Below are 22,817 nucleotides of genomic sequence, written 5' to 3'. Positions count from 1 at the left end.
CTGCTTTCTCACACCGCACTCTCAGGGGAAAACCAAAGACAATATAGAGCTTTCAGAGGCTGGGATTGAAAATCCATTTAAATTTATCTTTACCTACACAATGTGATTTTTCTCTAAATCCATTTATTGCTTTTTCTTTCTTTCCATTCTTTCCGAGGAGGGGTCAGAAAACTGCTTTTCTGTCAGTTTTGAATGTAATCTAAAAGCCCTTAATAAATCAAAGCACCACTTGTTTGTTTAAATCAAAAGCTATGGGAAACCTTGTAACATAATCAGCTAAAAAAGTGCTAAAAAACAAAAGGAAATTTGGAAGGAAAAAAAACTAATATTGAACTGAGTAATATCAAATTGCAACTTGAAAATAATTTACATGCTTGTGATCTGAATCAAATTGATTTAAGAATTTGGTAGTAATGCCCTGCTATGGAACTTACATGGTGTACTGCCTTTGGCTCTCTCCTGCTGTTTGGTTTGTCAGAAGTCTGACTGCATTCACACCAAAGTCAAACACCAGAAGTCATTTTAAAGTGAAGAGAGATCCTCCTTCTCAAAAGAGACCAGTGTTCCCATGTTGTTGGTTTTTACACCAGGGTTCATGGAAGCTTGCAAACATGTCAAACCAAAAAGACCAGCTAACCTTGAGTTCTGTTCATAATACTAAGTGTGAATGCATACTTAGTGTTATGTAAGGAAAAAGTTACATTTTGTGATGTCTTTAAAGTAAAAAAGAAATAGTGTACCGGTGTTGCAGATCTAAAGTTGCAATGGCAAGTCAGATACAAAGACACAGCCTTCTGTCCATGCACCATCTCAGCACAACCACTTTATTCCCCTTTAAAGCTCTTTGTCCACCTCTGCTTTCCATGAATATATCTATGTTTCCTCATCCTCCTTAGTCAGTGCCCCACCTTCTGTTTCCTTCCTTTGAGCAAAGAGGTCCGGGTTTCCTTGACCAACATCCAAAACCTGCAGTTTGGTCAGGTAGGAAAAAGAGGCTTCATCAAACGAGGCTGCAGACAGTCGGTTGAAGCTGTGAGGAAGAGCAAAGTAATTGTAAGAAACAGCAGAATATCCCAGCTTTTGTAAATGCAACATTAAGGAACCAAGTCATCAAGAGACTTTGGGCACACTGAGAGCCAGGAAAATTGGGGTTACACTACAGAACATTGAAAGAGAAAGAGTGTTTATGACAAAGTGTGGTGCTTCAGAATTTATTGACGGCATCCAAATTTGTTTTTATTGCACCAATTACATCTCTACTGACTCAATTAAAGACAGGATTCACTGCAGGAAAGTTTTTACTTCAATTCCTTTCTCCCTTCTGTTTTGTTGGATCTGGAAGGTAGAACTAGATTAAAAAACAGCAGGGGGTCATTGCACCTTCTTTTTACCAACTCTACATGCACGGATAAAACATTCCTGCTCTGCATTTTCATTGATTGTTCAAAAACTGATATAGATGAAAGACAGACTTAATTTTCATCCTGCTAATAGAGGTTTCCTGTAGCCCGAAGCTGCCGCTGTGTGGGATCAGTAAACAAACAGAAGTGTGGGAGCAGGTAATATGATGAACATGTGGAGTGCAGTACTTCAAGAGGAGGTGTGAGGATGCATAAAGACCACTGAGGAAGAATGGGATTGCAAAAGCAGGAAAAAGGATGAGGACGCATGAAGACGCACAAGGATGCCAAAGGGTGCATCAAGAGCTTTGAAACCAGAGACCTGTCTAATGCCTTAGTAACAACTGCCCTCATGAGTGGATACAGGATGTCTGTGGGTTAAAAATGGGCAAACCTATGTGGGGTACGCAGGTGGCCGTATGAAAATTCAAGATCACATACCGCTTGGTGAGCCCGTAGGGTGAAAATTCACCTTTTTTTCCCCTACGGGCATGCTGCAGATGACAGATTATAGCAAACACTGAACCAACACGAAAAGTAAGGGAGAAGTAGGTGAGACGCAAGCACATTGTACAGATTTTTCATCTTTACAAACTCGCCGAAACCCGCACGCCGTTAGCACTGTTCAAGTGATAAGTGTGTGCTCCTTGTGTGGGGCCTGATTTTTAGAAATTAAGAAATAAGACAATCAGTATAGTTTGTGTGTGCATCCCGCACTTTACCAATGACTAAAGTGCAGTGTAAGGGCACCGTCTAACAGCATCACCCATACGTCATAAGTACATGTAACTTACATCAGCCTTACGAATACTTTACAATACACTTACCACACGCACAACAATGGTACGTTTCATTTTCATGTTTTCACTAGAGTTGATGCAGCCGCACCTATCTGTGACCCTCTATGGGCCTGGATAACCCAGAATCCCGCAGCGTGTGACTAAGGTATGGCTCCTGCATTTAGCAGGAAGAAGAGTTTTAGAATTCAGAAACACTTAAAATTTGGTATAAAATGATCTCCTGAAATTTCAGTACAGGGTTGCGTCCTGATGTTATACAGTACACTTTGGAGGATCTGCCTTGAAATCAATGCTCTATACCTATTTTTGAAAGAATGGTTATTAAAACATCCCTTTTCTCATTGATTTCTGTGAAATTTACCGCAAGAAAATGCCTCTGATGTTTGGTGTCCCTTCAAAGGCTGAAGCAGGAATGCTGGAGATGCGGTTCTTCTGCAGATAAAGATACTCCAGAGTTTCAGGCAGGTCAGCGGGGATGTGCGTCAGCTGGTTATCGGAGAGGTCCAACGTCTGTGAGTGAAAGTTTAAACATCCTGAGGTTGTGACAGAAACATGTAGTACAGACCTGACGGCTTTCTCAGCCTTCTGGCTATGACAGACCTCTGACATGAGAACATGCAGCTTCTAACTTAGGCTGGATGCATTTTTGAGTTCTCTGCAATATTTACTCTCATACTACCAGCTGCCAGCCTTTCACAGAATGAATGGATCTCATCTCCATATGGAAAAAAACTAAACTAAAAGAAGAACCACTGTAAAAACTTCTTATCTAAAGTTGAAAAGCGTATTACCATTTCTATCTTATGAAAGAAATTCTCAAATTGACAAGAACAAGGCACATAGTAAATGTAAAAAACACTGACAGGTAATTATTTTATTAAATCACAAGCTAAAGCATATTTCTGATCATAATCACCTGGCAAAAATGAGGTTTCACAGTAATCTGACATACACACTGCAGCAATGGGTTTTCTATCTTTATGTTAATTGTTGATCATTGTGTCATATTATAAGGGCACACATGGGATCTGTGCATTCAGGAGCCTCTCACCGTGAGCGCGCTCAGCTCCATCCAGGCCCCCTGGTAAACAGAGTTCAGCTTCAGGTGGTTTTCACTCAGGATCAGCTTCTGCAGCTTCTCCATGCCTGCCATCGCTCCGTGTGGGATGGAGGTGAGCTCATTGTTCTTGATGCTGAGGATACGCAGGCTGCGAGGAAGACCCAAAGGCATAATTTGTAGTCTGTTTCCTGACAGATCCAGGGTTTCCAGTATGCGCAGTTTCCTGAAAGCATCACGGTGGATTTTGGGGGTTGTCAGCTTGTTGTAGCTGAGGTTAAGCTCCGTCAGGGTGAAGAGAAGAGCCAGGTCATTCCGGCCGATCTCGGATATAGAGTTGTGGAGGAGCATCAGCGTTTTAGCTCTTCGAGGCAGACCCCTGGGAATGCGCTCCAGCAGGTTGTTGTACATGTGCAAAGTGTGGAGCTTCTTCAATCCCTGGTGAAAACGAAAAACACATATCCTTTTAATCTGCAATGTATATTTTGCTTGCAAAACAGAATGTATGCAAGGAAAACATCTGCTATGCTGCGATTATAATTCAGCTTGATTACTCGTGTTACATTTCCATAGAGAATCGTACCTGAAAGGCAACAGGGTGAATAGAGCGGGACCGCAGCTTGTTGTGGTGAAGAAGCAGATACTCCAGGTTCCGGACAGATGCCAGAACATCTCCAGGGATGCTGTGGATGGAGTTCCTGTCCAGATGCAGCAGCACCAGGTTGCGTGGCAAACCCTTCGGAACAACAGTCAGGTTGTTATTTGACAGGTCCAGACACTCGAGGCTACCGAGCCGACTGCAGAAAACAGAAGACAGAGCAAGAGTTTGTTGGCCACTTTGGCTCTTGATGTCAAACAGACAGGAAGGGCATGACCATAAAGTTCATGGTTGTGAGGTTTTCCACCTGAATGTTTCATTGTCCATGCCATCATTGCCGAGCAGGTTGTTCTGCAGATAAAGCTCTCGTAGATGCGGCATGTTGTCAAAAACGCCTGCTGGAATTTTCTCCAACTTGTTATTCTGATAAAAAGAAATGATATTGTTGTAGTTTTAAAGATCAGTCTCACAACTCAATTTTAAAACAAAGGGAACAGGTACGATCTGTTACTTTGTCTATTAAGACTCTCATTCATCCAGGTTCATTCCATCATAGTTGTAGGTTTAGGGGCTGTCAGTTCTCATTGCAAAGAGAACTGCAACGAACAGTATATAGGAGAGACCAAACAACCTCTACACAAACGGCTTCACCAAAGTCGCAGAGCCAACCTAAGTGGACCTGAGTCTGGAGTGCACCTCCACCTGAAGGCCACCAACCACTCGTTCGAGGACAGCGAAGTCCGAATTCTAGCCGGAGAGAAAGGATGGTTTGAGCGAGGAGTGAAAGAAGCCATGTTTGTCAAGAAGGATAAACCTTCTCTTAATAAGAATGGTGGCCTCAGGTTTATTCTTCCACCCAGCTACGGCAGTGTTCTGAAACCCAAACAAACCGAACCAGTTCCACCTGGGTCGTTAACAGCTGAAAGAAATGACCAGGTTGGGAGGGAGTCACTGGCTCCCCAACCCCCAGCTAAGGACAAAGGACTCTTAACAACCCGAAACCATGTAGGCTAAGTTGATAATACCATCCAGTTTCAGGTCTGACTCCACCCCCATGAGCGCATATATACCAGCTCTTTTACCAGCTAATTTAGAATTGACAAAGCCTCTTGGAAAAGAGGTGAAACGTCTTCCAACTTTAAAAACTAAGTCCAGATGACAGCCCCTAAACCTACTACTGTGATGGATATGCTACTTTGCAAAGACCTTTAGATGGAGGCGAAGCAGGCTGGGGGGCAGGTTGGTGGGGACCACTTGCAGAAAGTTGCTGGACATGGTAAGGACCTCCAGCTTGTCAGAAGCATTGAACATGTCATGCGGAAGTCCTGCATCAGTCAACTTGTTGTTATGGAGATACACAGACCTAAGAACGATGAGGAAAATGTATTAGTGGATAGAATTCAGGAGTTATGCTTTTCGAGAACCAATCAGCTCTCACCGTAGACTCGGTTTGTGACCAAACGTGTACGGGTAGATCCTTGTGAGCTGGTTAGCAGCAAAGTCAGCGCTAACTAACGAAGGTGGCAGGACCTTTGGAGCTGACGTGAGCTGCCAAAACGCACAAAAAGATGGACACTACTTTAAAAAAAAGAATTTCCATGAACTCAGAATGTAAACAAAGTGACGGTAAAAGAGAACCACAATGCTTCAAAACCTGCTTTCCCTGATTGGGTCAAATATCTGTCTATTTTCCTAAAACGCGTAATGCTTTTAAACTTGAGATGTTGAGTTTTAGTCAAAGCTCTGGAGTTTGTGTCATTAAACCAGTACTTCCAAGTAAAAAGAAGCTATGGATGATTCTTTATATCAAATACTACTAAAACAAAAGCTAAAAAAGTGACGTGTTTGAAACAATGTCATAATTTCTTTTACATTTATGTACGGCTGGACACAGCAAGAAAGCAGTCACAAATTTTTCTTATTTTTTGTTGCTCCCCAGCAGCTGCCCTGAGCACTTCTTATCCAAACAAAGATTTTAGTTGTGTTTTGAATGTCAGGCCATTCATTCAGCCATCCGTTTTTTTGCTACTCATCCACGACCAGTGCACTGGTGCAGCAGTCAGGCTAAAAGCATCAAATTCCCGACAGAAGTCTGAAAGCACTCATTGCAATCAAATACCATAGTGGGATTTGCAATACAGCAGGGAGGGAAGAGAGGAAGAAGAGACTGAACTGAGCGAGCGTGACATCACCCATAGAAAATGTCCAGGGAAATTAGACCAATTCAGTTGCCATTTTTTGGCAGTACAGACATTGCCATGTTGGAGCTAGACAGAGTGAGTGAACAGTGATTGGTCCAAGTCGGTCGGAGTCAATGTTTTTATGGCGACAACTGTTACCAATCAGAAGTGAGATGGTTCGAAATCCACACCCCTACCACTGAAAGCGAGCTAGAGAATCTGTCAATCAAACGTTACGATTGTTGACGGTGGGGACCAGCAGGCTTTTATTCGTTTTATTGAGGCACCTGACTGGGCAGTGTATAACTTAAATAACTTGTAATAAAGAAATCATATAATGGATAAAAAAGGATTATTAAGAATGTGTTAAAAAAAAAGTTATCAGAGCAAGAATGGTTATTCTGACAAATAGAATGACTGAGACTTCCGCTCAGCAGCATCAACAGCACTGGTTTAAGTTGCCCACAGGAGGCCACAGATTTGACAGATGCCAAAGAGACTCCAGAACTTTTACAGTGATTTATGTCTCAGTAGAGAACAGTCATGGGTTACTTTAGTTTTCCCTGAGCCAAGACATAATAATCAGCTTTTCAAAACAAAGCACAGTAAGCCCACTTCCAATCTCCTCAACTGTAATCAAGAGACTTTTCAGATGACATTTAATAAGATATATACTTTCTATAATTGAGCAGCATTGTGTAGCCATAGTTACTGGATTAATATGATCAGGTTTGATGAGGATAATCAAAGAGTATTACACATCTGTTACATAAAGTCTGAGTCCTATTGCTCTTTACTGAAATGATGTAAGAATAAAAATAAATAAATAAATGTTTTCTGCAGATAATAGGCACTCTATTTTGCTGTTTTGATAAATAATGTGCTCTTGATTTAATAAGGACCAGATTATGGCAATTATAAAAAAAATATTCATAGAAGAAATAACTCAATGGGGTGGGATTATGTAAATTCACTTATTCCGGAACAAATTAAATTCTACTTGGCTTTATTTGATATCCTTATATTAGTGTAATGTAACATATTATTTCTGCAAAAACCTATGTTTATGATTATTTGTAAATACACTGTCAAGAAGATGTCATTGTTTTTAACTTCTATTTTAATGTTTCATCTTTTTCTGATTATATCTGAAAGGATTTCATATTTCTGTGTTTTGAATTTTTTTATTCCAGTTTTCCAATATTTTTAACGCTTGAAATAAACCAATTTAATCAAATATTATTATTATTATTATTATTATTATTATTATTAAATAAACATATGATATTCAAGATAAAAGAGTTTTCAATCTACGATTAGAATACCTCTCTCACCTTGTTATTTGCCAGGTAAAGATAAGCCAGCTGTTCGAGCATCTCAAAGCCTTCATCTTCGAGGCCTGCAAGAAAAGTTAAGCATTTATACAGCGGGTTTGGTCTCAATTCAGACATTTATCACACCTCCACCACCATGCTTTGGCCTGGTGCAGCTGTTTCTGATTGAGTTTGATGCATGATTAGGCTAAAGGCTGAAACATTTCCACAAAGACATTATGGGAGAAGTTTCTATAGTTTTTCAGACGCAGTTTTATAGAAGCGTCTATGTTTCTGCTGAAAAATAATTTTTCTCCTTTAACCAAAAAAAACTTTAGTCCTTTATGGAATCTTGCAGTCAGCAAAATCTCCACTTTGGGAAAAAAAATCTTGTGAATCTGAAACACTTTTTATGTTTATCCGTGACCATTACAAAACTCCAGAGCTGGGAAATTAACACAATATGTAGGTTGTTTTGAATTATTCTTTTTGGGTTAAAATATTAAGGTCAGGATCTGATATTTAACGAAGCACTAAAACATCTTCAAAAACCTGGAATGATTTTTAAAATATTTAGGAAACTTGGGAAATGCTTAAGACCAGTACATTTTGCATTAGAATTTTTAAAGAAACAAATATTCCTAAAAAAAACCGTATGAGGAAAAATCGGTCCAGTCCATACTCTTTATGAAAACAGCATGTCTGTAAAATGTATTCCTTTTTATTCCAGTTGGACTATTTAAACACATTCTTCTTTGCTGTCTAGCAGTTAATGAATTAATTGTGAGTGTTAAAAAAAACACACATTTCTGCCCCCATCAGCTGCAGAGGTCATTGCTTACCATCAGTGGTGAGCCAGTTGTTTTGCAGGTTGAGGGTCTCGAGCTGGTGGAGGTGGGAGACATGTTCCACTTTCACTTTTTGGATCTTGTTGTTCTGGCGTTAAAAAAACAAAAAAGCTGTGACCTCTGCTTGAGCACATGTGAACAGACATGCAAAAACCTGAAGAACCTGCAGAGAGAGGCGCCGCGTTCGGTCCGACAGCTCTGGGGGGAATTCTGTGAGATCCACCCCGGCACAGTCCACAGACCCGTCTGCAGCACAGCTGCACTCGGACGGACACTCGAGCAGCTCGAGTTGTGGCGGAGCCGTCGGGATGTTTGTCTCGCCTAACAGCTCATCCTCTTCCTCTGGTGGGACAGAAGTCTGGCAATGTGCTAACAACCCCACCAGGAGCTGCAGAGTTAGTGCCTGCAGCAAGCACCACTTGAGGAATTCCATGTCCACAGTTTTGTCTTGCTGCACATGCATAGAGAGCAGACATCAGGTCACAGGGTAAAACAATCAACAAACACCAATGTTTGTTCTTGTGAAAATTTGAGCATCTCTGAAAACAGAGGACGAGTCTCTACGTTCATTTAACTGCTTCACATCCCTTACACCTTCATGCCTTTGTTAAAATTCTTGATGATCACACAGATTAGTTCAGCTACTGACTTCAAATATTCAAACTCTGAATATTTCAGCATAAAAAGGGAATAACAATCCTATCAATTTATTTTTTTCTGGCATTTCATTAAAGACTTTTGAGATTTGTATCCTCTGACTGTCTAATGTGCACTGTGGCTATAATGCAAGAAATGTTTGAGCAGGGAAATAAGGCCCAAAAGACCCAACCATGTCTTTTTAAATGTAAAAATGTTTTTTCTCTGCCCCATTTAATCAAAGTGTGGTATGAAAATTCAAGATTCAAGAAGATTTGTCAGTGAAACAACGAAAATACATTTGGAGCATCAACAACAACAGCCACTCAGTTCAATTCACCAAATAAATACCCAACAAATAAAGTGCAGCATCAGTACAAAAGGGAACACAGCAAGGACTAAACATGAAAGAACTGTAAATACGTAAATAAGACATTCAGTGTACACAAAATCTTAAATTAGTAGCAGCAATTCAAATAAATAAATGTGTATATGAAATCTTATTTTGGTTTAATAACACACCAGTCAATTCAATTTAATTCAATTTTATTTGAATAGTCAAAATCACAACAACAGTCGTCTCAATGGTCTTCGTACCGGTAATTGTAAAGTAAACATAAAATCATAAGGATCACAAATACATAGAATTCAATAGGAAAATTTTAAACTGAACTAATTAAACAGACTAAACTGAAGTGGGCATACCTGCCCTTAGACCCTCCTTCTGGGTAAGAAAAAACTCCTAAAAAAACGGATCCTGGAAAAAAAAAAGAAGAAACCTCAGGGAAGTCCACATAAATGAGGGATCTTCCCCCAGGATGGACAGGTGATGTACCAGAACTTATTAAACAACTACATGTTTAAATAGTCCAGCAGATGGGCTTCATGCAGATGGAGTTGGGGGACGGCTTGGGGCAGGATCCACAGCCATAGTGTAGGAGCAGTAGCTGAGACGAGCCAGTCCACTCTTTCCACATTCTTATTAGTTCATCTTTGACAATTGGTATTTTTGGCCATGCTCAGAAGAGGGACATAAAAACAGAACTATGAAACAGTGGCTCAAAGAAGTGTTTCCAAAAAGACTTTGTTAAAAAGTAGAGGATGACAGTACAGTGGGAAATGTTCATTCTTGACAGTGACTGTCGCTAACCCTAGACTAACAACACGGCTCAGATTTGCAAAGATTTTATGTAAAAGTTTTGTCAAAACCTTGTGTTAAAGGAGAGAGACTCCTGCAGATTCTGGGTAAATCTTGCAGCATCAATGTCAGGAAGAGCAAATCAACAAATCTAGGGTCACAGAGATCCAGAAGGGCTGAAACTGAAGCATCAGAACATATTAGAAATATCTTTTCTCTAAATTTCAGTCCACATATAAACTTGCTGATAAAGAAGCAAAACCCACAAAATTAAATCCATCAATTCCCTGAATCAATAATCTCTTCAGACCCACTTTGTTCCTAAACTGGTTCCTGTGATCCTGAATGGGCTGATCTCTTGCTTTGGTCGGGCTATTACTGATGTTTGACATGAATAATCTGTCGGAAGTAGCATATTGTTACCATGGTAATAATATGTGGAGGGGTGTAAAGAGACGGGCAGAAAGCTGCAACATGTCAGCTTGATTCTGCAGCCCCCCCCCCCCCATACAGGACATGTTCATGATCGATTACAGCTTGGAGCAGAGGGACACGTGGTTATAGGAAAAACAGAGTTCCAGTGGAAAAAATGACTCAAATGAAAACAAGATGGGGAAAATAACAGGTCCTGAGAAGTTGGATGTGCGACTGTTTTGTGTGTGTGTGTGTTCACGCATGAATGTATTCAGTGAGTCTGAGCGGCGTCAGTGGATGATCATATTTAAAAAATGCTAAAGTTAATCAACAGAAATGTGCTCTAAAACTACGGCTAAAGCTGAGCTTGCACTTCATCAACTGACCATCTTTGAAAAAAAAATTCAGCTTCAGTTCAAAATAAATTCCATTTTCAGCCTTTTAGAGGCTTAAACTCCCCCCTACATGTGGAAGAGTTATGGGTGAAAAAAAAGCTAGGAAAAGCCCTTGAAAGCCATGCAAACACAAAAAGATCTTTGGAGTTATCCCTGACCCCCCTCTCCTTTGTGTCTCATCAGAAAAAACACTTTGCAGAAGCTCTCAGGGGCATTGACAGCTGAGGGCACACCCACAGCAGGCATGGTTTTCTGCACATTGCCCTCCCATCAAAAGCTTTAGGTCATCCAGGGGTCACAGAGTAAGATGCTGAGAGACAACACAACATTTAAGTGCTTCGTTTGTAGGCTTGAAGTGAAAATCCTGGCTTTCCTGCAGCTGTGAATGGAATGTGCCACGACTGTCATGCAAACATGGAGGATGCTTCGCACTTTGTCTTTGCCCTACAACATAATAGCCCAAATCTGCACCCCACCAACGTCCCTTACCTCCTCAGAACGGCAGACGCTGAAGTCCACAGAAACCTGAAGTCCGGTCCATAGCAGGCATGCTGTCCCCAGCAGACACCACCCAGATGTGAGAGGGAAGGTTGAGGAGAAGAAACGATAGAGTGGAGAGGAAGGGAACGAGACACAGCTCCGACCTGACCCAGAGCCAAAAACACAAATGTTTTCCCTTTTCTCGTGTTTCGCTCCCGGGGCACTTTGACTCCCACCCCCCAAAACTTGAAACTGAACTTTCCACAACAGACATGTCAGGAAAAGTTCAAAAAGCTGTCTGCTGATAAGAACTGACCACTTTCCAAACAAAACTCTTGAAAATTTGTGAAAATGCAGTGAAGCTGGAGTTCAGCTCCACAAGCAGCATTCTTAAATGCACAACTCTAACAGCAGTCCCACACAGATTCCTGACTAACATCCACAAAAGCTCAGGGGGTAGATGTCTGAGCTGGTTTTATGTCTTTTCACTATATGATGCGGCTGATTTAGGAGCTTTAAGACAAAATCTGGAGTTTGGAGAAGTGAAGTTCCATGCAATAGGATCCAGAACAACCTGTCCTTGTGTGTTCACCAATCCTAAAATGTACATGTTGCAGTATATCAGGATAACCCAAATGCAGGACCAGACTCCAAAGCTGAGGGAAGATCCAGAGTTCATTTAACTATCTTAGATGACCCCACCCTAACATTGACGTGTTCTCCCTGTCATGACAAAGGTGGATAAAGGTGGAAAGATTTCATGTCATCCATGGACACCAGTGAAGATCACAAATCATTGAAGAAAAAAGGTTCAGCGCACTGTCTAGTGGGTCTAGATGACCCAACTCCCAATGTTAAAGTGCCTTGGATAGCACAAGGGATAATAAAACAAAAAACACCAAACTAGGTGGGGAAAAAAAAAACTCCATAAAAAATAACAGGACTTGGAACCCGCATGATACAGACTAAACTTATGAAACACTCCGACACAGAGAGCAGAAACGGACACACTTACAGGAGTACAAACAAATTAGCCTAAAGTGCAGACAGCTGAGTGCCCCTCATGGAAAGCTACATGAGAGAGGCGGAGCCGTCCAGGTGAACCCACAGCCAATCTGCACACAAGACACAACAGGTTGGAAAACAAAAACAGAACTGAAGACTGTGACAGTACAATATTCATACTTAACAGGAAGATTTCAATATTCCACTGGCTTCTGCACAGTTTGATTTGGTGTTTTTATTAATTTATTCAAACGAGGTTCAATATATTTAAACACAATTTTTCTTATTTAAATGAGCTCATTTAAAGGTTTTAAGGTTTACATTTACAATATAATGTTCTTCTTCTTTGCTTTCTTTAGAGGTTACCAAAGTGAATCATCTATGTCCAGCCCTTTCATCTGCATCCTCCTCAGTCACATGTCCTACAAACTCTTTAGTCTCCTTTCATTGTTGCTCCGACCTCAACGCTCTTTACCAAAACAATTACTGTCCGTCCTCTTAGTGTCTGCAGACAATCTCAATCTGCTTCCTTGCATTTGTTTCAAAAAACATCTGATGATTTCTTGCTTTCACACCTGAAACCTACCTCCACCTATTCCAACCTCCCTGCACACATCTCTTCACCACATTCCCACTCTATATGTTGCTCTGTACTGTTGACACAAAGTACTTAAAGGTCTTCCACCTTCTTTACCTCGGCTCCTTGTAACCTCACCATTGAACTCCTCTGTCACACCTATAGCACATCTCACCACTATCTTACTGCTCTCATTCATGTCCTGCAAAACTCAAGTGTACTTATCTAAGATTGTTGGCTACACTCTCCCCACTCTGGAAACCCTCCACAGCTCCTGCTGCCTCAACAGAGCAAAAAACATCATCAGACGCTTCACACCCGGACACTCCCTGTTTGACTTGTTGCCTTCAGGCAAAAGCTACAGGACAGTTTTTATCCAACTGCCTAATCATGTTAAACCTGGATCTTTTCTTATAAATTATGTTAGTTTGTGAGCTTACTTTATATTAATTACTTTTATTATAATTTCTCCGGTTTTAACAATTTTAGCACATATTGGAGCACCTCCTGGAATCTTTCCTCACTGTTATTAAGATAATTTTCCTCCACCTAGTAAGATCTTGCATGGAGCTCGAGGTGGAGGGAGAGTGTCAGTGATCTCGTATTTCTTCATTTTTTTAATAATTGCTCCACTCGTTGATCTCTTTTCAATAAACTACACGCTTATCTTAGATTGCTTCATACCAGTCTTTTTCAGGTCTACTGTCTTGACACGGGTGTCGTTCAACAGCTCTTTGGTCTTGATCATGGTTAAGACATTACAGTCTGACTGTGTAACCCTTGTGCTGTCCTAGTCACTTTAACATTGGGAGTTGGGTCATCTAGACCCACTAGACAGTGCACTGAACCTTTTTTCTTCAATGATTTGTGATCTTCACTGGTGTCCATGGATTACATGAAATCTTTCCACCTTTATCCACCTTTGTCATGGTAGGGAGAACACGTCAATGCAAGGGTGAGGTCATCTAAGATAGCACAAGGGTTAAAAGGATGACTACTGCACTGACCAGAAGGCACTTTTAATGTCATTGTACGTTTCTATCATGTATCATTTCATAATTTTTCATACAAACCACAGATCTTTCCTGTTAAATGATACCAAAAGATCTGTATTTTGTTTTTCATGTTTTTAATGTGTTCTTTTAGCATTTTTCTCTCAGGGCAAAAAGAAAGAATATTACGATTAAAACTATGTTACTGAGTATGTCGTTATTCCAATCGTGGTGCATCACGGGCAGATGAAAAAATGCAGTTTGAAAGATCTTATAGTTATGTACAAACAATAATAAGCAGCCACTAGCTCCCTCAACTCCTTACGGATACATCCACTTGCAGAAAAATAGATCTACTAATGTCTTTGTTTTCCTTTACTGAGCTGGTATGAGGCTCAAAACTTTACAGCTGGATAGCTCCAATATTGCTCACCAATTTTGTTGCACCAGTGATGTTAGGTTGGGGTGGCGAGGAGATGGAAGCTAGCAGGAGAGATCGTAAACAAAGGCATGATGGGAAGGCTTACTCCATGCCAACGGTGTATCTCATAACTCAGAGGTGAATTTCTGATGAACTCCTGCCACTCTGCAGAAACTATGTGCTAGAAAACGTTTTTAGATCTAAAACCAGTATAATCATAATTAAAAGACCACTGGGAACATTTTTAAAATAGATCAAAAGATAAATTGGACTTTTAGATCATTCACTAAATCTACAAAAACACAATGAAGGTCGTGCTGACCTTCTCTGTACTCCTCCAGAAACATCCTCAAAGCGAGTATTTCATCTGTGGTTTTATTCTCTGGCATGAAGTCACTTTTTCCAATTGGTTTATTGTGACTCATTGGCTTTGTTTCTCTGTAGTTTCCACAACTCTTCTCTTGTTCTTGAAAATAGACACCTGGACATTTCTCCATCCCGATACTCACACTTGCTGTTCTTGATTCGCATGATTGTTTTGGCTTTGACTTTATGTCAAATGTTGTTCCTGAACTGATGGTATATAATAATGGAATTCATTGCGTTTATAAAACATTTTATTAACTTTACTATAAATTTTTTAACCAACATACTAACGAGCAGTTTTTCTTTATGTCAGGGTCATGAGCAATGGTTAGTGGGATCCTCGTGACTTTAACCTTGACGCCCCTGAGAGCTTTGCAGTGCCCCTGACTGTCTTGCATGTGCGCAGCAGCTGGAGTTTTGTACATTTAAATATTAGTAACATCTGGATGAGTGGATGTGTGTTTGCTGAAAACAGTGCAGAGCTCGTCACCCACATTCATGAACATCAAATTAAAAATGCAGATAACCTTTTCTTTTTTAGTTTTGCAGAACGGACATTTTAGTTTTTATTGATGTTTTTCATGTCATTTGGTGAGGCATCCTGATCATTTGGCTTGCTATAGATTACATTTTTAAAACCAAAAAAAGGAAATCTGGAAAGAAAAAAAATCTGTCACCGATGGTTACATTCTTAAAAAAAAAAAAAATTAGATTTGAGTCTAAAAAAATATGAAGTAATTTAAAATATTTTTTCAAAGTTAAAATAATCTCCCATAAAACAAAAAATATTTCATTTTTTTAAGTCTTAAAATATAAATAGAACCACAAAAAAAATCAAAATTTATTATTGGACATACATGCACAAGAGCAAAAGAAACCTAAGTTGACAGTGTTCAGACTTTAAGTACCTCTGGGTAGTTCTTATTGTCAAAAACTTGACAAGTCAGCATCTTATATTGTTTAAAAAAAAAAAAAAAACTTTTCAATCAGAAGTCTTTCTGATCCTGTACTGCTTGTTTAAACTATTGGACCGAATAAACAGAACCAGCAAAAGGCAGCAAAGCAGCAGGTCTGAGAAAGAAACAATAAATCACAAACTGTTTCTAGTAAAAAGGGAGGTGATGAGTAGTGAAAATTCTGAGTCAGGATGTCACCATGGTTAGTTTATCTGTTCATACGGCTGCAGAGCTGAAAGACTAAGTTTCCAGAGGATCCAGCCTCTGTTTCTGCCTGCAGGAATATCAGCGTTTCAAAAGAGCGGTGACCATCTGGACGAAAGGAACCGCAAAAGAAAACAGAGAAAGACTAGTTTATTTAGTAAAAATCAGTTCAAGATCACAACAGAGAAAGCAGCAGTGGGTTACAACCGTGAACAGGACCACCAGTCTGACACCAGGAGGCACTTAGACTATCAGGCGGATGAAGACGCAGTGCAGACGCTCCCAACAGAAGGGAGTCTTCTTCGTGGAGAAGTGCTCACAGAGGTTAGTACCACAGTCCCAATCCTAGCAGGCTGTCACCACAATCATGAGAGAGTCAGAGGACGCTCAATCAGGAAATCAATCATCTGTCCTTCAATACCCTCTGGTTGGACCAGCTGGGTGGCCCCCGCCTCGCTCAGAAGAGCCTGCTTCTCCTCTACAGCTTGGCTTTGCCTGGTTGCAGCTGCAGGGTCTGCAGCTTCATGGCAAGCCCCATGTTTCCAGTAATCTTCAGTTTGCCCTGGAAGAACGCCTGCCAAACCAGATGGGATAGGAGGGGTGGGGGGGTTGAGAAAGGAGAAGGGGGTCTCATTAGAATGGCTGTGAATCTGATTTTAATGCGAGACTGAAGGTCCGGCTGCTGGTTTGGTGAGTCTACAGATTATCTGGATCTGGAGAAAGTAGGTCGAAGGCAACAAAGGTTGACCAAATGACCCAAACAAGAGCTGGGCACGTTTGAGAGCGCACGACAGCACAGAGTGGTCTAGATCCTCCAGCAGTGTGTTATTGTTGCTAAACGTCCAACATTCATTGTCAATTGACAACGGGGGAGGGGAGAGGGGGGGGATCTATTTGGAATGTCATGTAGGGGGGAACTAACAAATACGAAAACTGAATTACTTTATTTTTTTTAACTTTAACTCGCTCTGGGGTATAAGTCGCAGCAGCCGAAAAGATGCATCATGAATAAGAAAAACAAAAATCATATCTAGCACTGGAGTTTAAGTGGAAATTTTGGGAGAAAATGCTGCGTCCACACCAAGCGCGATTCACGCTTCAAATTCGCATCTGCAGCCTCTTTTTTGACACGCTTCAAACTCGATGCTAAGTGCTTTACCAAAAATGTGTTCATAAACCAGACGCCCCCAGTCACGTGTGGGAGAAGTGACCCTAAAGTTTACAGCCTATGTATGGGATAATGCCAGATGAAATGTCCATCGTTAGACATTAATGGACGACACCTCAATTAATTTTGCTATAAAGAATGTTGGATTTTAAGTTTTTTTTTGGAACTATGATAAAAACATGAAACTAAATCATCTTTGCTGATAATTTACTTTTTCTGCTAGTCCTGTGTTCAGACTTGTTCTCCTTCACTCCCTGCACCGTGTCTCTCACCCTGGGCTGCGCAGCGGCTGTCACTGCCTCTGCGCTGCAGGCGGCGCGCTCCCTCTACTCACACACGCGCGCGTGCGGTTTCAGAAGCACATCCTCATTGATTCTACAACAGAAGTTTCCGTTTCGCGAGGAAATACCACAAATTTACTGCGTTCTAATTATTCATTTCCATTATATTCATTTCCCTTACAAGCTGCGTGCGTTCTTGAGTGCGCGACACGGCCGCCCGCCGGAGGATTTCGCGTTGGGGGGGTTTTTACTGTTCTTTTTCACTCAGTAACACCGAACGTGCACCGTTAGCTTTCGATGAATATCACTACATGTTTTGTTTGGGAACTATTTTGTGTAGCACAAAGTTACGTGTTTGTATAAATCCTGCACTCCTGCATGGCGTTCCTCATGGGTGCCAGGCTTCATGGCTACCGGAAAGATGACAAAGTGTCTGCAGACTGTTTATTACTGGGCAATATATCATATTCTGAGAAGATGTCTGTACCAGAGAGCACAGGTGAAACCTGGCGTGCAGCTTCAGAGCGGTCTGCTGCAGAAGAATCAACACACCCCCCCAACACACTTGTGTGCGCTCCTTCCTCCTACACACTCAGCGCACTGACACAAATACACACAGTCATTCTACAACACCTACCGTATTTTCCGGACTATAAGTCGCCCTTTTTTTTCATAGTTTGGCAAGGGGTGCGACTTATAATCCGCAGCGACTTATATTAGAACTAAACTGAAATAAATACATTGTTAACCCTCCTGTTATGTTCATTTGTGAGGAACAGAGATGATGTTCCTGGGTCAATGAGGTATGTTAAGTGTTAAGAGTATGTTAAGTGACTCAGAGAATCAGCAAACTTTTTTTACAGTAAGATCTTGAAGGCTAACAAAATAATATTCTTTTTTCCAATGATTTCATAGATTCAGAAATGCAATAAAAATGACAACTGTTTCTACAAATACAGGATGAAAACAGAGTATTAGTTGGACAATGATGCTTCATGAAAGGAATAAATAAATAAGTATGAGAAAGATTTACTGTGAAATTATGACATAAACAGTCTGCTATGATTGTGTCATATGAGGTTGTGCAAGTTATTAGTTCTTGGTCTCAGATTTTGTCAAATAAATTTCCCGTCAAAATGCGACTTATACTCCAGTGCGACTTGTCTGTGTTTTTTCTACTTTATAATGCATTTTTGGGCTGGTGCGACTTATACTCCGGAGCAACTTATAGTCCGGAAAATAAGGTATATGGTTTGTTCATTAGCTAGATAGTTAGTAGTTACTGTTATTGGTTAATAAAGAATACTGCGTTGTAATTGTATTCATTTGCAACGCGGCCGTCGGGGGATTTTGTGTTTTTTTTTGTGTTTTTTTTTTGGGGGGGGGCTTCAGTTAACCACGACACCCCGCCCCCTGCTGGTTCATCACCGCGGTGATCAAAAATCCCACACCGTCACAGCTCTTGTTCAAATCGGCACATTTCTGAAACTATTTTGCATCCTTTATGAGGGAGGTCCAGGAATGCCCAAAGCACTGGTCCAATCGGACTTCGAGTAAGCTGTGGGTCAGCTTAGGCTTAAACTGATCCACCAGCAGATATGAGCAACAAACAGAAGAAGTGCTCAAACACCAGGATGCTGTGGTTGTTGCTGCTGGAGGCGTCACATAGTCCTGCATGACTAGCAGAACAGAGTTTACACACTGAAGCACAAACAGAACAGTCCTGAAAGGATTCCAAGTCTGACATGGATCACAGAGGTTCTTATCATTCCACCATGACTGGTATCATGCCTTCTTCTCCCTACCCAAAGGCTGAACACTTACAGTCTGGGGGTTCATTTTCCCCGTCATCAAAGCCAGCAGATCGGCGTCAGACATGGCGATGGTGCAGTCAGCCTTCTTATCTGCAGGCAGTCACAAAATGGCGCGACAGGTAAAAGTCAGGAACGCCAGAGTCTCTCCTTCAACGTTTTTGTTGTCTCCTGCAGTTGTCCTCACCCGTGTCCGTGTGAACGCTGCCTCTGCCGTTCTTCACGTCCACAAACCAGGTGGCCTCCTGTCCGTTCGGGCCGTCCCTCACTTTGAAAGCAAAAACTCCACCGATTTTCTTCACAAACTGCTCCCCATCCTGGAGGAGAGGAAAAGCTTGCATGAGGAACGAGAGTGTGTCCCGCTGTGGGTGAGGCAGCTATGTTTCCCCACATTTACCTCCTGTAGCTTCTTGCTAATCTCCTGGAAAACAGCGTGGGCTTTGAAGCCCTCCAGCCCATCTCCAGCACTGGTGTTCCATGCCTGGACCCTGAAACAATTACATATTTAATCTGGTGTCAATATGTTTCATTTGTTCATAAATTATGAAAGGTAATTTAGAAATAGTCATGTGTTCCAGTTACTTTTCATGTAGGGAGGCTTCTGGTCATGCAGAAAATATTAACTTAAAAAACTGCAAAAGTCAATACACTTTAATGAAGAAAGTAAACATTTTCTTTCATCTGTAAATATGTTTGTAAATAACAAAAGTCAAAACCCATTAAGTACACAATGAGTTCCTCCTTTTTTTGGTTGGAGACAAAAATGTTATGCTTTCTGAAAATATTTCAAAGCATTTGGGATATATGTTTAAATGTGAATCATTTATCAAGATTTCCTTGACTGTCTCCTTTGTCGTGTTGTGGGGCCCTCAAAAAATGTTAGCCCCGGGCCACAGAATAGTCTTGATCCGCCCTTGGTGACAAACATGTACAAAATCCATGATAAGGGTTAAGAAGATCAGTTATGATGTCAGCGCCCGCCCCACTGTGATTGGCTGAAACAGAAGGAGTTTGCTCCCTGCCACAGAAAAGCAGCATAGTTCTACTAATGTTGATAGAAGTGATTTTAATGAACAGATCAAACCATCAAGTGTCTTCAAGTTTGCTTTTTTAATTTATTTAATAAACAAATGAATGAAGTCTGGTCTGAACCATCGGGTTTGTTTAGCAGGAATCCTCAGATCTTCTCAGAATCTTATCAGTTGGACCAAAGCAGATAACAGCCCAGTGGTCAAGCCGCCATGCGCGCGTGCACTGCTGCAGACACTGCTGAGAATCACGCGCGTGATTGTTGTAAAGCATGACATCTTTAGATGCACGTGCAGCTGAACTGTTAAAGCACTGAAAGGCCCCCCTTTTTTGTACGAAGAGCTGGTCTACACGCTGGACTGGAGTACAGCTGCGTAAGGAGAGCCGGTTCTTCAGCCACAACAAGCGCTACTGACAGAGATTCGCTTCTTTCATGCCGCCAACCGCGGCTGCTCTGTGCCGCTGCTATTCGACCGCCTAGTGGCGAGCACCCGCTTATGCACAGCCTCCTTACCTCGGTTTTGAATCTTCGGGCATTTTGTATGAAGGAGAGGAGAAGTCCTGAAACGTCCGGCTGTTAGATAACAACTCTCTTCCAGCTCACTTCCGCCTTTTCCAGCTTCCTCCGCCCGCAGACGCGACGTATCGATGCCAGAGCAGAGCTGCGCGTCAACAAAGCAGCTTACAAAAAAGGAAATAATTATTTACACGTTTGAAATAAAGGCAGTCATGAAGGGGTAAGTGAAGTTAGAAATACACAAGAAACATCTTTTTTTTTTTTTTTACTTTGAAGCTTGTTTTATTAAAACACGCTCAAAACATTGCCTTTCCTTCATTTTGATATTTTCAAAATAAAAGCAGATCTTGATAGTCGCACAACTTGTTAGGCCTAGTACTTCCCACTCAAGGGGGAGGGGCTTATAGTTTGGTCGCCACTGCCTTTATAATACATGTCCTTTAACAAAAGTGAGAATAAGTTTCTGAAGTTCAGACAATGTCATTTACTTGCTTAGCCTAGTGTTGTTGTTATTGTTGTTTTTTCTTGTAGCACTTTACTGCTTTCCTTGAAGGCCCAAAGCACTTTATAGTCACTATCCCATTCACCCACACTCACATTCCCACACTGATGGCGGCTATCCCAAACAATGGCGCCAACATAAAACCACCAGGAGCAATGTGGAGTTCAGTGCCCAAGGACACTTCAACACATGGGCGGGCGAGGCAGGAACCGAACCTGTCATCTTCAAGGCAGAGGTCGACTGCACTACATCCACACCACTGCCGTCACACACTTTAAGGAACACTTTATGTGACAGACAGGGCTGTGGGTGGTAGTTTGTCCCTCATGGTGTTCCATAGATGAACATTCATGGCCAGCACCTGTCTGTTGAGCTGTGATTGGCTCACAAGGCTGATAAATAGCAGCTGTGGGAGTTCCATCTAGATGCTGGTTTCCTGGTTTGGCCTTGGTGGGTGAGCTTGACATGTGGACCTTTTTTTTTTTTTTACTAAAGCTTTTAATCATTTGAGTCCTTTTACTAAAGTTTTTAGGCATTTGAGTTTGCAAGATTTTAAACTCTATTTATATTAACAGGTGGTGGCATGAGTTCTGACCCTGGGGCATGAGAGGTAATATAAGGGTTTGTAAAACATGTGTTTGTCCCAGGGGAGAACTAACTTATTTTTCTTTTTCCAGCAGAGTTGCCACTGCTGTTTTGCTTAGTGTTTTTAGTCATTGTTTTTAATGTTTTAATCAAGCTTGACACCCTTGCTTTTATCCATTTTTAAACTGTTTTGTGCTCATTTTTAGTATCTTGGTGTCTGGACCTGGCTGAGGGTGGCTGCCTCCTCCTTTTATCCTTATGGTAGCTGGTGGGTGCCATATTTAGTATTGTGTAAGGGGGACCCCCCTGTTTTCAGCCCATAAATTAGTGGTGACCTGCTCAGGTGCACCTCTTCTGTTTTGTATTTTCTTTTAATCACTGTTTGGGTCGTGGTGTGTTTTGTGTGCATTTGGGCCCTGAGCAGGTACTCCTGGTGTGAGTTGGATCAGAGATCTCCCTTGGTGGTGGTTGTGGCTACCCGCCAGTGCAGTGGGGCTGAGTCGATCCAGGAGGCAGCCGCCCTCATGCAGTGTTGGAGTGCGGTCCAACTGTCCGAGTCTATTTTAACTTTCTCTTTTATGGAATTTGTGTCAAGTTTTTAATAAATTGTATATTTTTTACCCCTTTATGAAATCCAGTCTCCATTTGGGGTGCACATGTAAGAGGGCCTTGGGTCACATTTAACCAAAAAACAGATACTGGCCTGATACTAGACTGTTCAACTTCTCCAATGATCTATATGCTATAGATCAGGGGTGGCGAACAAGTTTGACACCAAGAGCCAAATTTTATCACTGTAAGAGTCAAAGAGCCACACCACGTACTGACCTGCCAAGACGTACACACAAACACGCAATTAAAGGCATATTATTTTCCATAAAACACTCCTCTCCCTGCAACACAACTGCAAGTATTGCACTTGTGTTTATTTCAAGGAAAGTGTCCACCCTCAATACACATCAAATGCAGCTTAGCCAGAGTTAACACAGCGACTACCCTGGAGGTCAGATACCCCCTCCACAGGCACCTCTCTCTCTCATTGCACGCACACACACACTCTCTCTCACTCTTTTTCCTGCCTCTCTCTGACACAACTACTCAGTGATGGGCGGTGAGGTTGATGCTGGTAAAGCACTGACTCCTC

The 22,817-nt window shown here is 41.4% G+C and overlaps 2 protein-coding genes and 1 long non-coding RNA gene across 4 annotated transcripts; 1 reads left to right on the top strand and 2 right to left on the bottom strand.

Moving 5' to 3' along the window:
* Window positions 1–792: 792 nt before the first annotated feature.
* podn (podocan) lies at window positions 793–11,424 on the bottom strand. Its single transcript, XM_011474334.4, has 11 exons — window positions 11,269–11,424; window positions 8,360–8,647; window positions 8,191–8,284; window positions 7,370–7,434; window positions 5,294–5,403; window positions 5,062–5,218; window positions 4,163–4,278; window positions 3,841–4,054; window positions 3,252–3,695; window positions 2,562–2,710; window positions 793–1,030 (listed from the first exon to the last, which is right to left on the bottom strand). The coding sequence occupies exons 2-11, from the start codon at window positions 8,627–8,629 to the stop codon at window positions 874–876; spliced, it is 1,776 nt and encodes a 591-aa protein (XP_011472636.1). The 5' UTR covers window positions 8,630–8,647; window positions 11,269–11,424; the 3' UTR covers window positions 793–873.
* A 4,489-nt stretch (window positions 11,425–15,913) lies between these two features.
* On the bottom strand, window positions 15,914–20,742 carry scp2b (sterol carrier protein 2b). The gene is made up of 5 exons (XM_004068165.5): window positions 20,584–20,742; window positions 19,438–19,528; window positions 19,228–19,357; window positions 19,054–19,133; window positions 15,914–16,354 (listed from the first exon to the last, which is right to left on the bottom strand). The coding sequence occupies exons 1-5, from the start codon at window positions 20,604–20,606 to the stop codon at window positions 16,259–16,261; spliced, it is 420 nt and encodes a 139-aa protein (XP_004068213.1). The 5' UTR covers window positions 20,607–20,742; the 3' UTR covers window positions 15,914–16,258.
* A 721-nt stretch (window positions 20,743–21,463) lies between these two features.
* On the top strand, window positions 21,464–22,306 carry LOC105353988 (uncharacterized). Of its 2 annotated transcripts, none has more exons than XR_013655621.1 (4): window positions 21,464–21,538; window positions 21,664–21,698; window positions 21,880–21,941; window positions 22,098–22,306. It is a non-coding gene; the product is annotated as an uncharacterized LOC105353988 (long non-coding RNA). The 2 variants fall into 2 exon arrangements; XR_013655622.1 differs by having other exon boundaries at window positions 21,516–21,542.
* The last annotated feature ends 511 nt before the right edge of the window (window positions 22,307–22,817 follow it).

Source organism: Oryzias latipes, chromosome 4 (genome assembly GCF_053564925.1).
Source record: "Oryzias latipes strain Hd-rR chromosome 4, Olatipes_Hd-rR_3.1".
NCBI lineage: Eukaryota > Metazoa > Chordata > Actinopteri > Beloniformes > Adrianichthyidae > Oryzias > Oryzias latipes.
This window is presented reverse-complemented; position numbering and strand designations above follow the sequence as displayed.

Excerpts from the sequence above, each read along its gene's own strand:
- podn (XM_011474334.4), bottom strand. The coding sequence starts at position 8,629 with ATGGAATTCCTCAAGTGGTGCTTGCTGCAGGCACTAACTCTGCAGCTC. Across the intron at positions 5,219-5,293 it reads GGTCACAAACCGAGTCTACG|GTCTGTGTATCTCCATAACA; the intron begins GTGAGAGCTGAT and ends CATCGTTCTTAG. Across the intron at positions 4,055-4,162 it reads ATGGACAATGAAACATTCAG|TCGGCTCGGTAGCCTCGAGT; the intron begins GTGGAAAACCTC and ends TGTTTTCTGCAG.
- scp2b (XM_004068165.5), bottom strand. The coding sequence starts at position 20,606 with ATGCCCGAAGATTCAAAACCGAG. Across the intron at positions 19,529-20,583 it reads CCCGAAGATTCAAAACCGAG|GGTCCAGGCATGGAACACCA; the intron begins GTAAGGAGGCTG and ends TAATTGTTTCAG. Across the intron at positions 19,134-19,227 it reads CAGCGTTCACACGGACACGG|ATAAGAAGGCTGACTGCACC; the intron begins GTGAGGACAACT and ends GACTGCCTGCAG.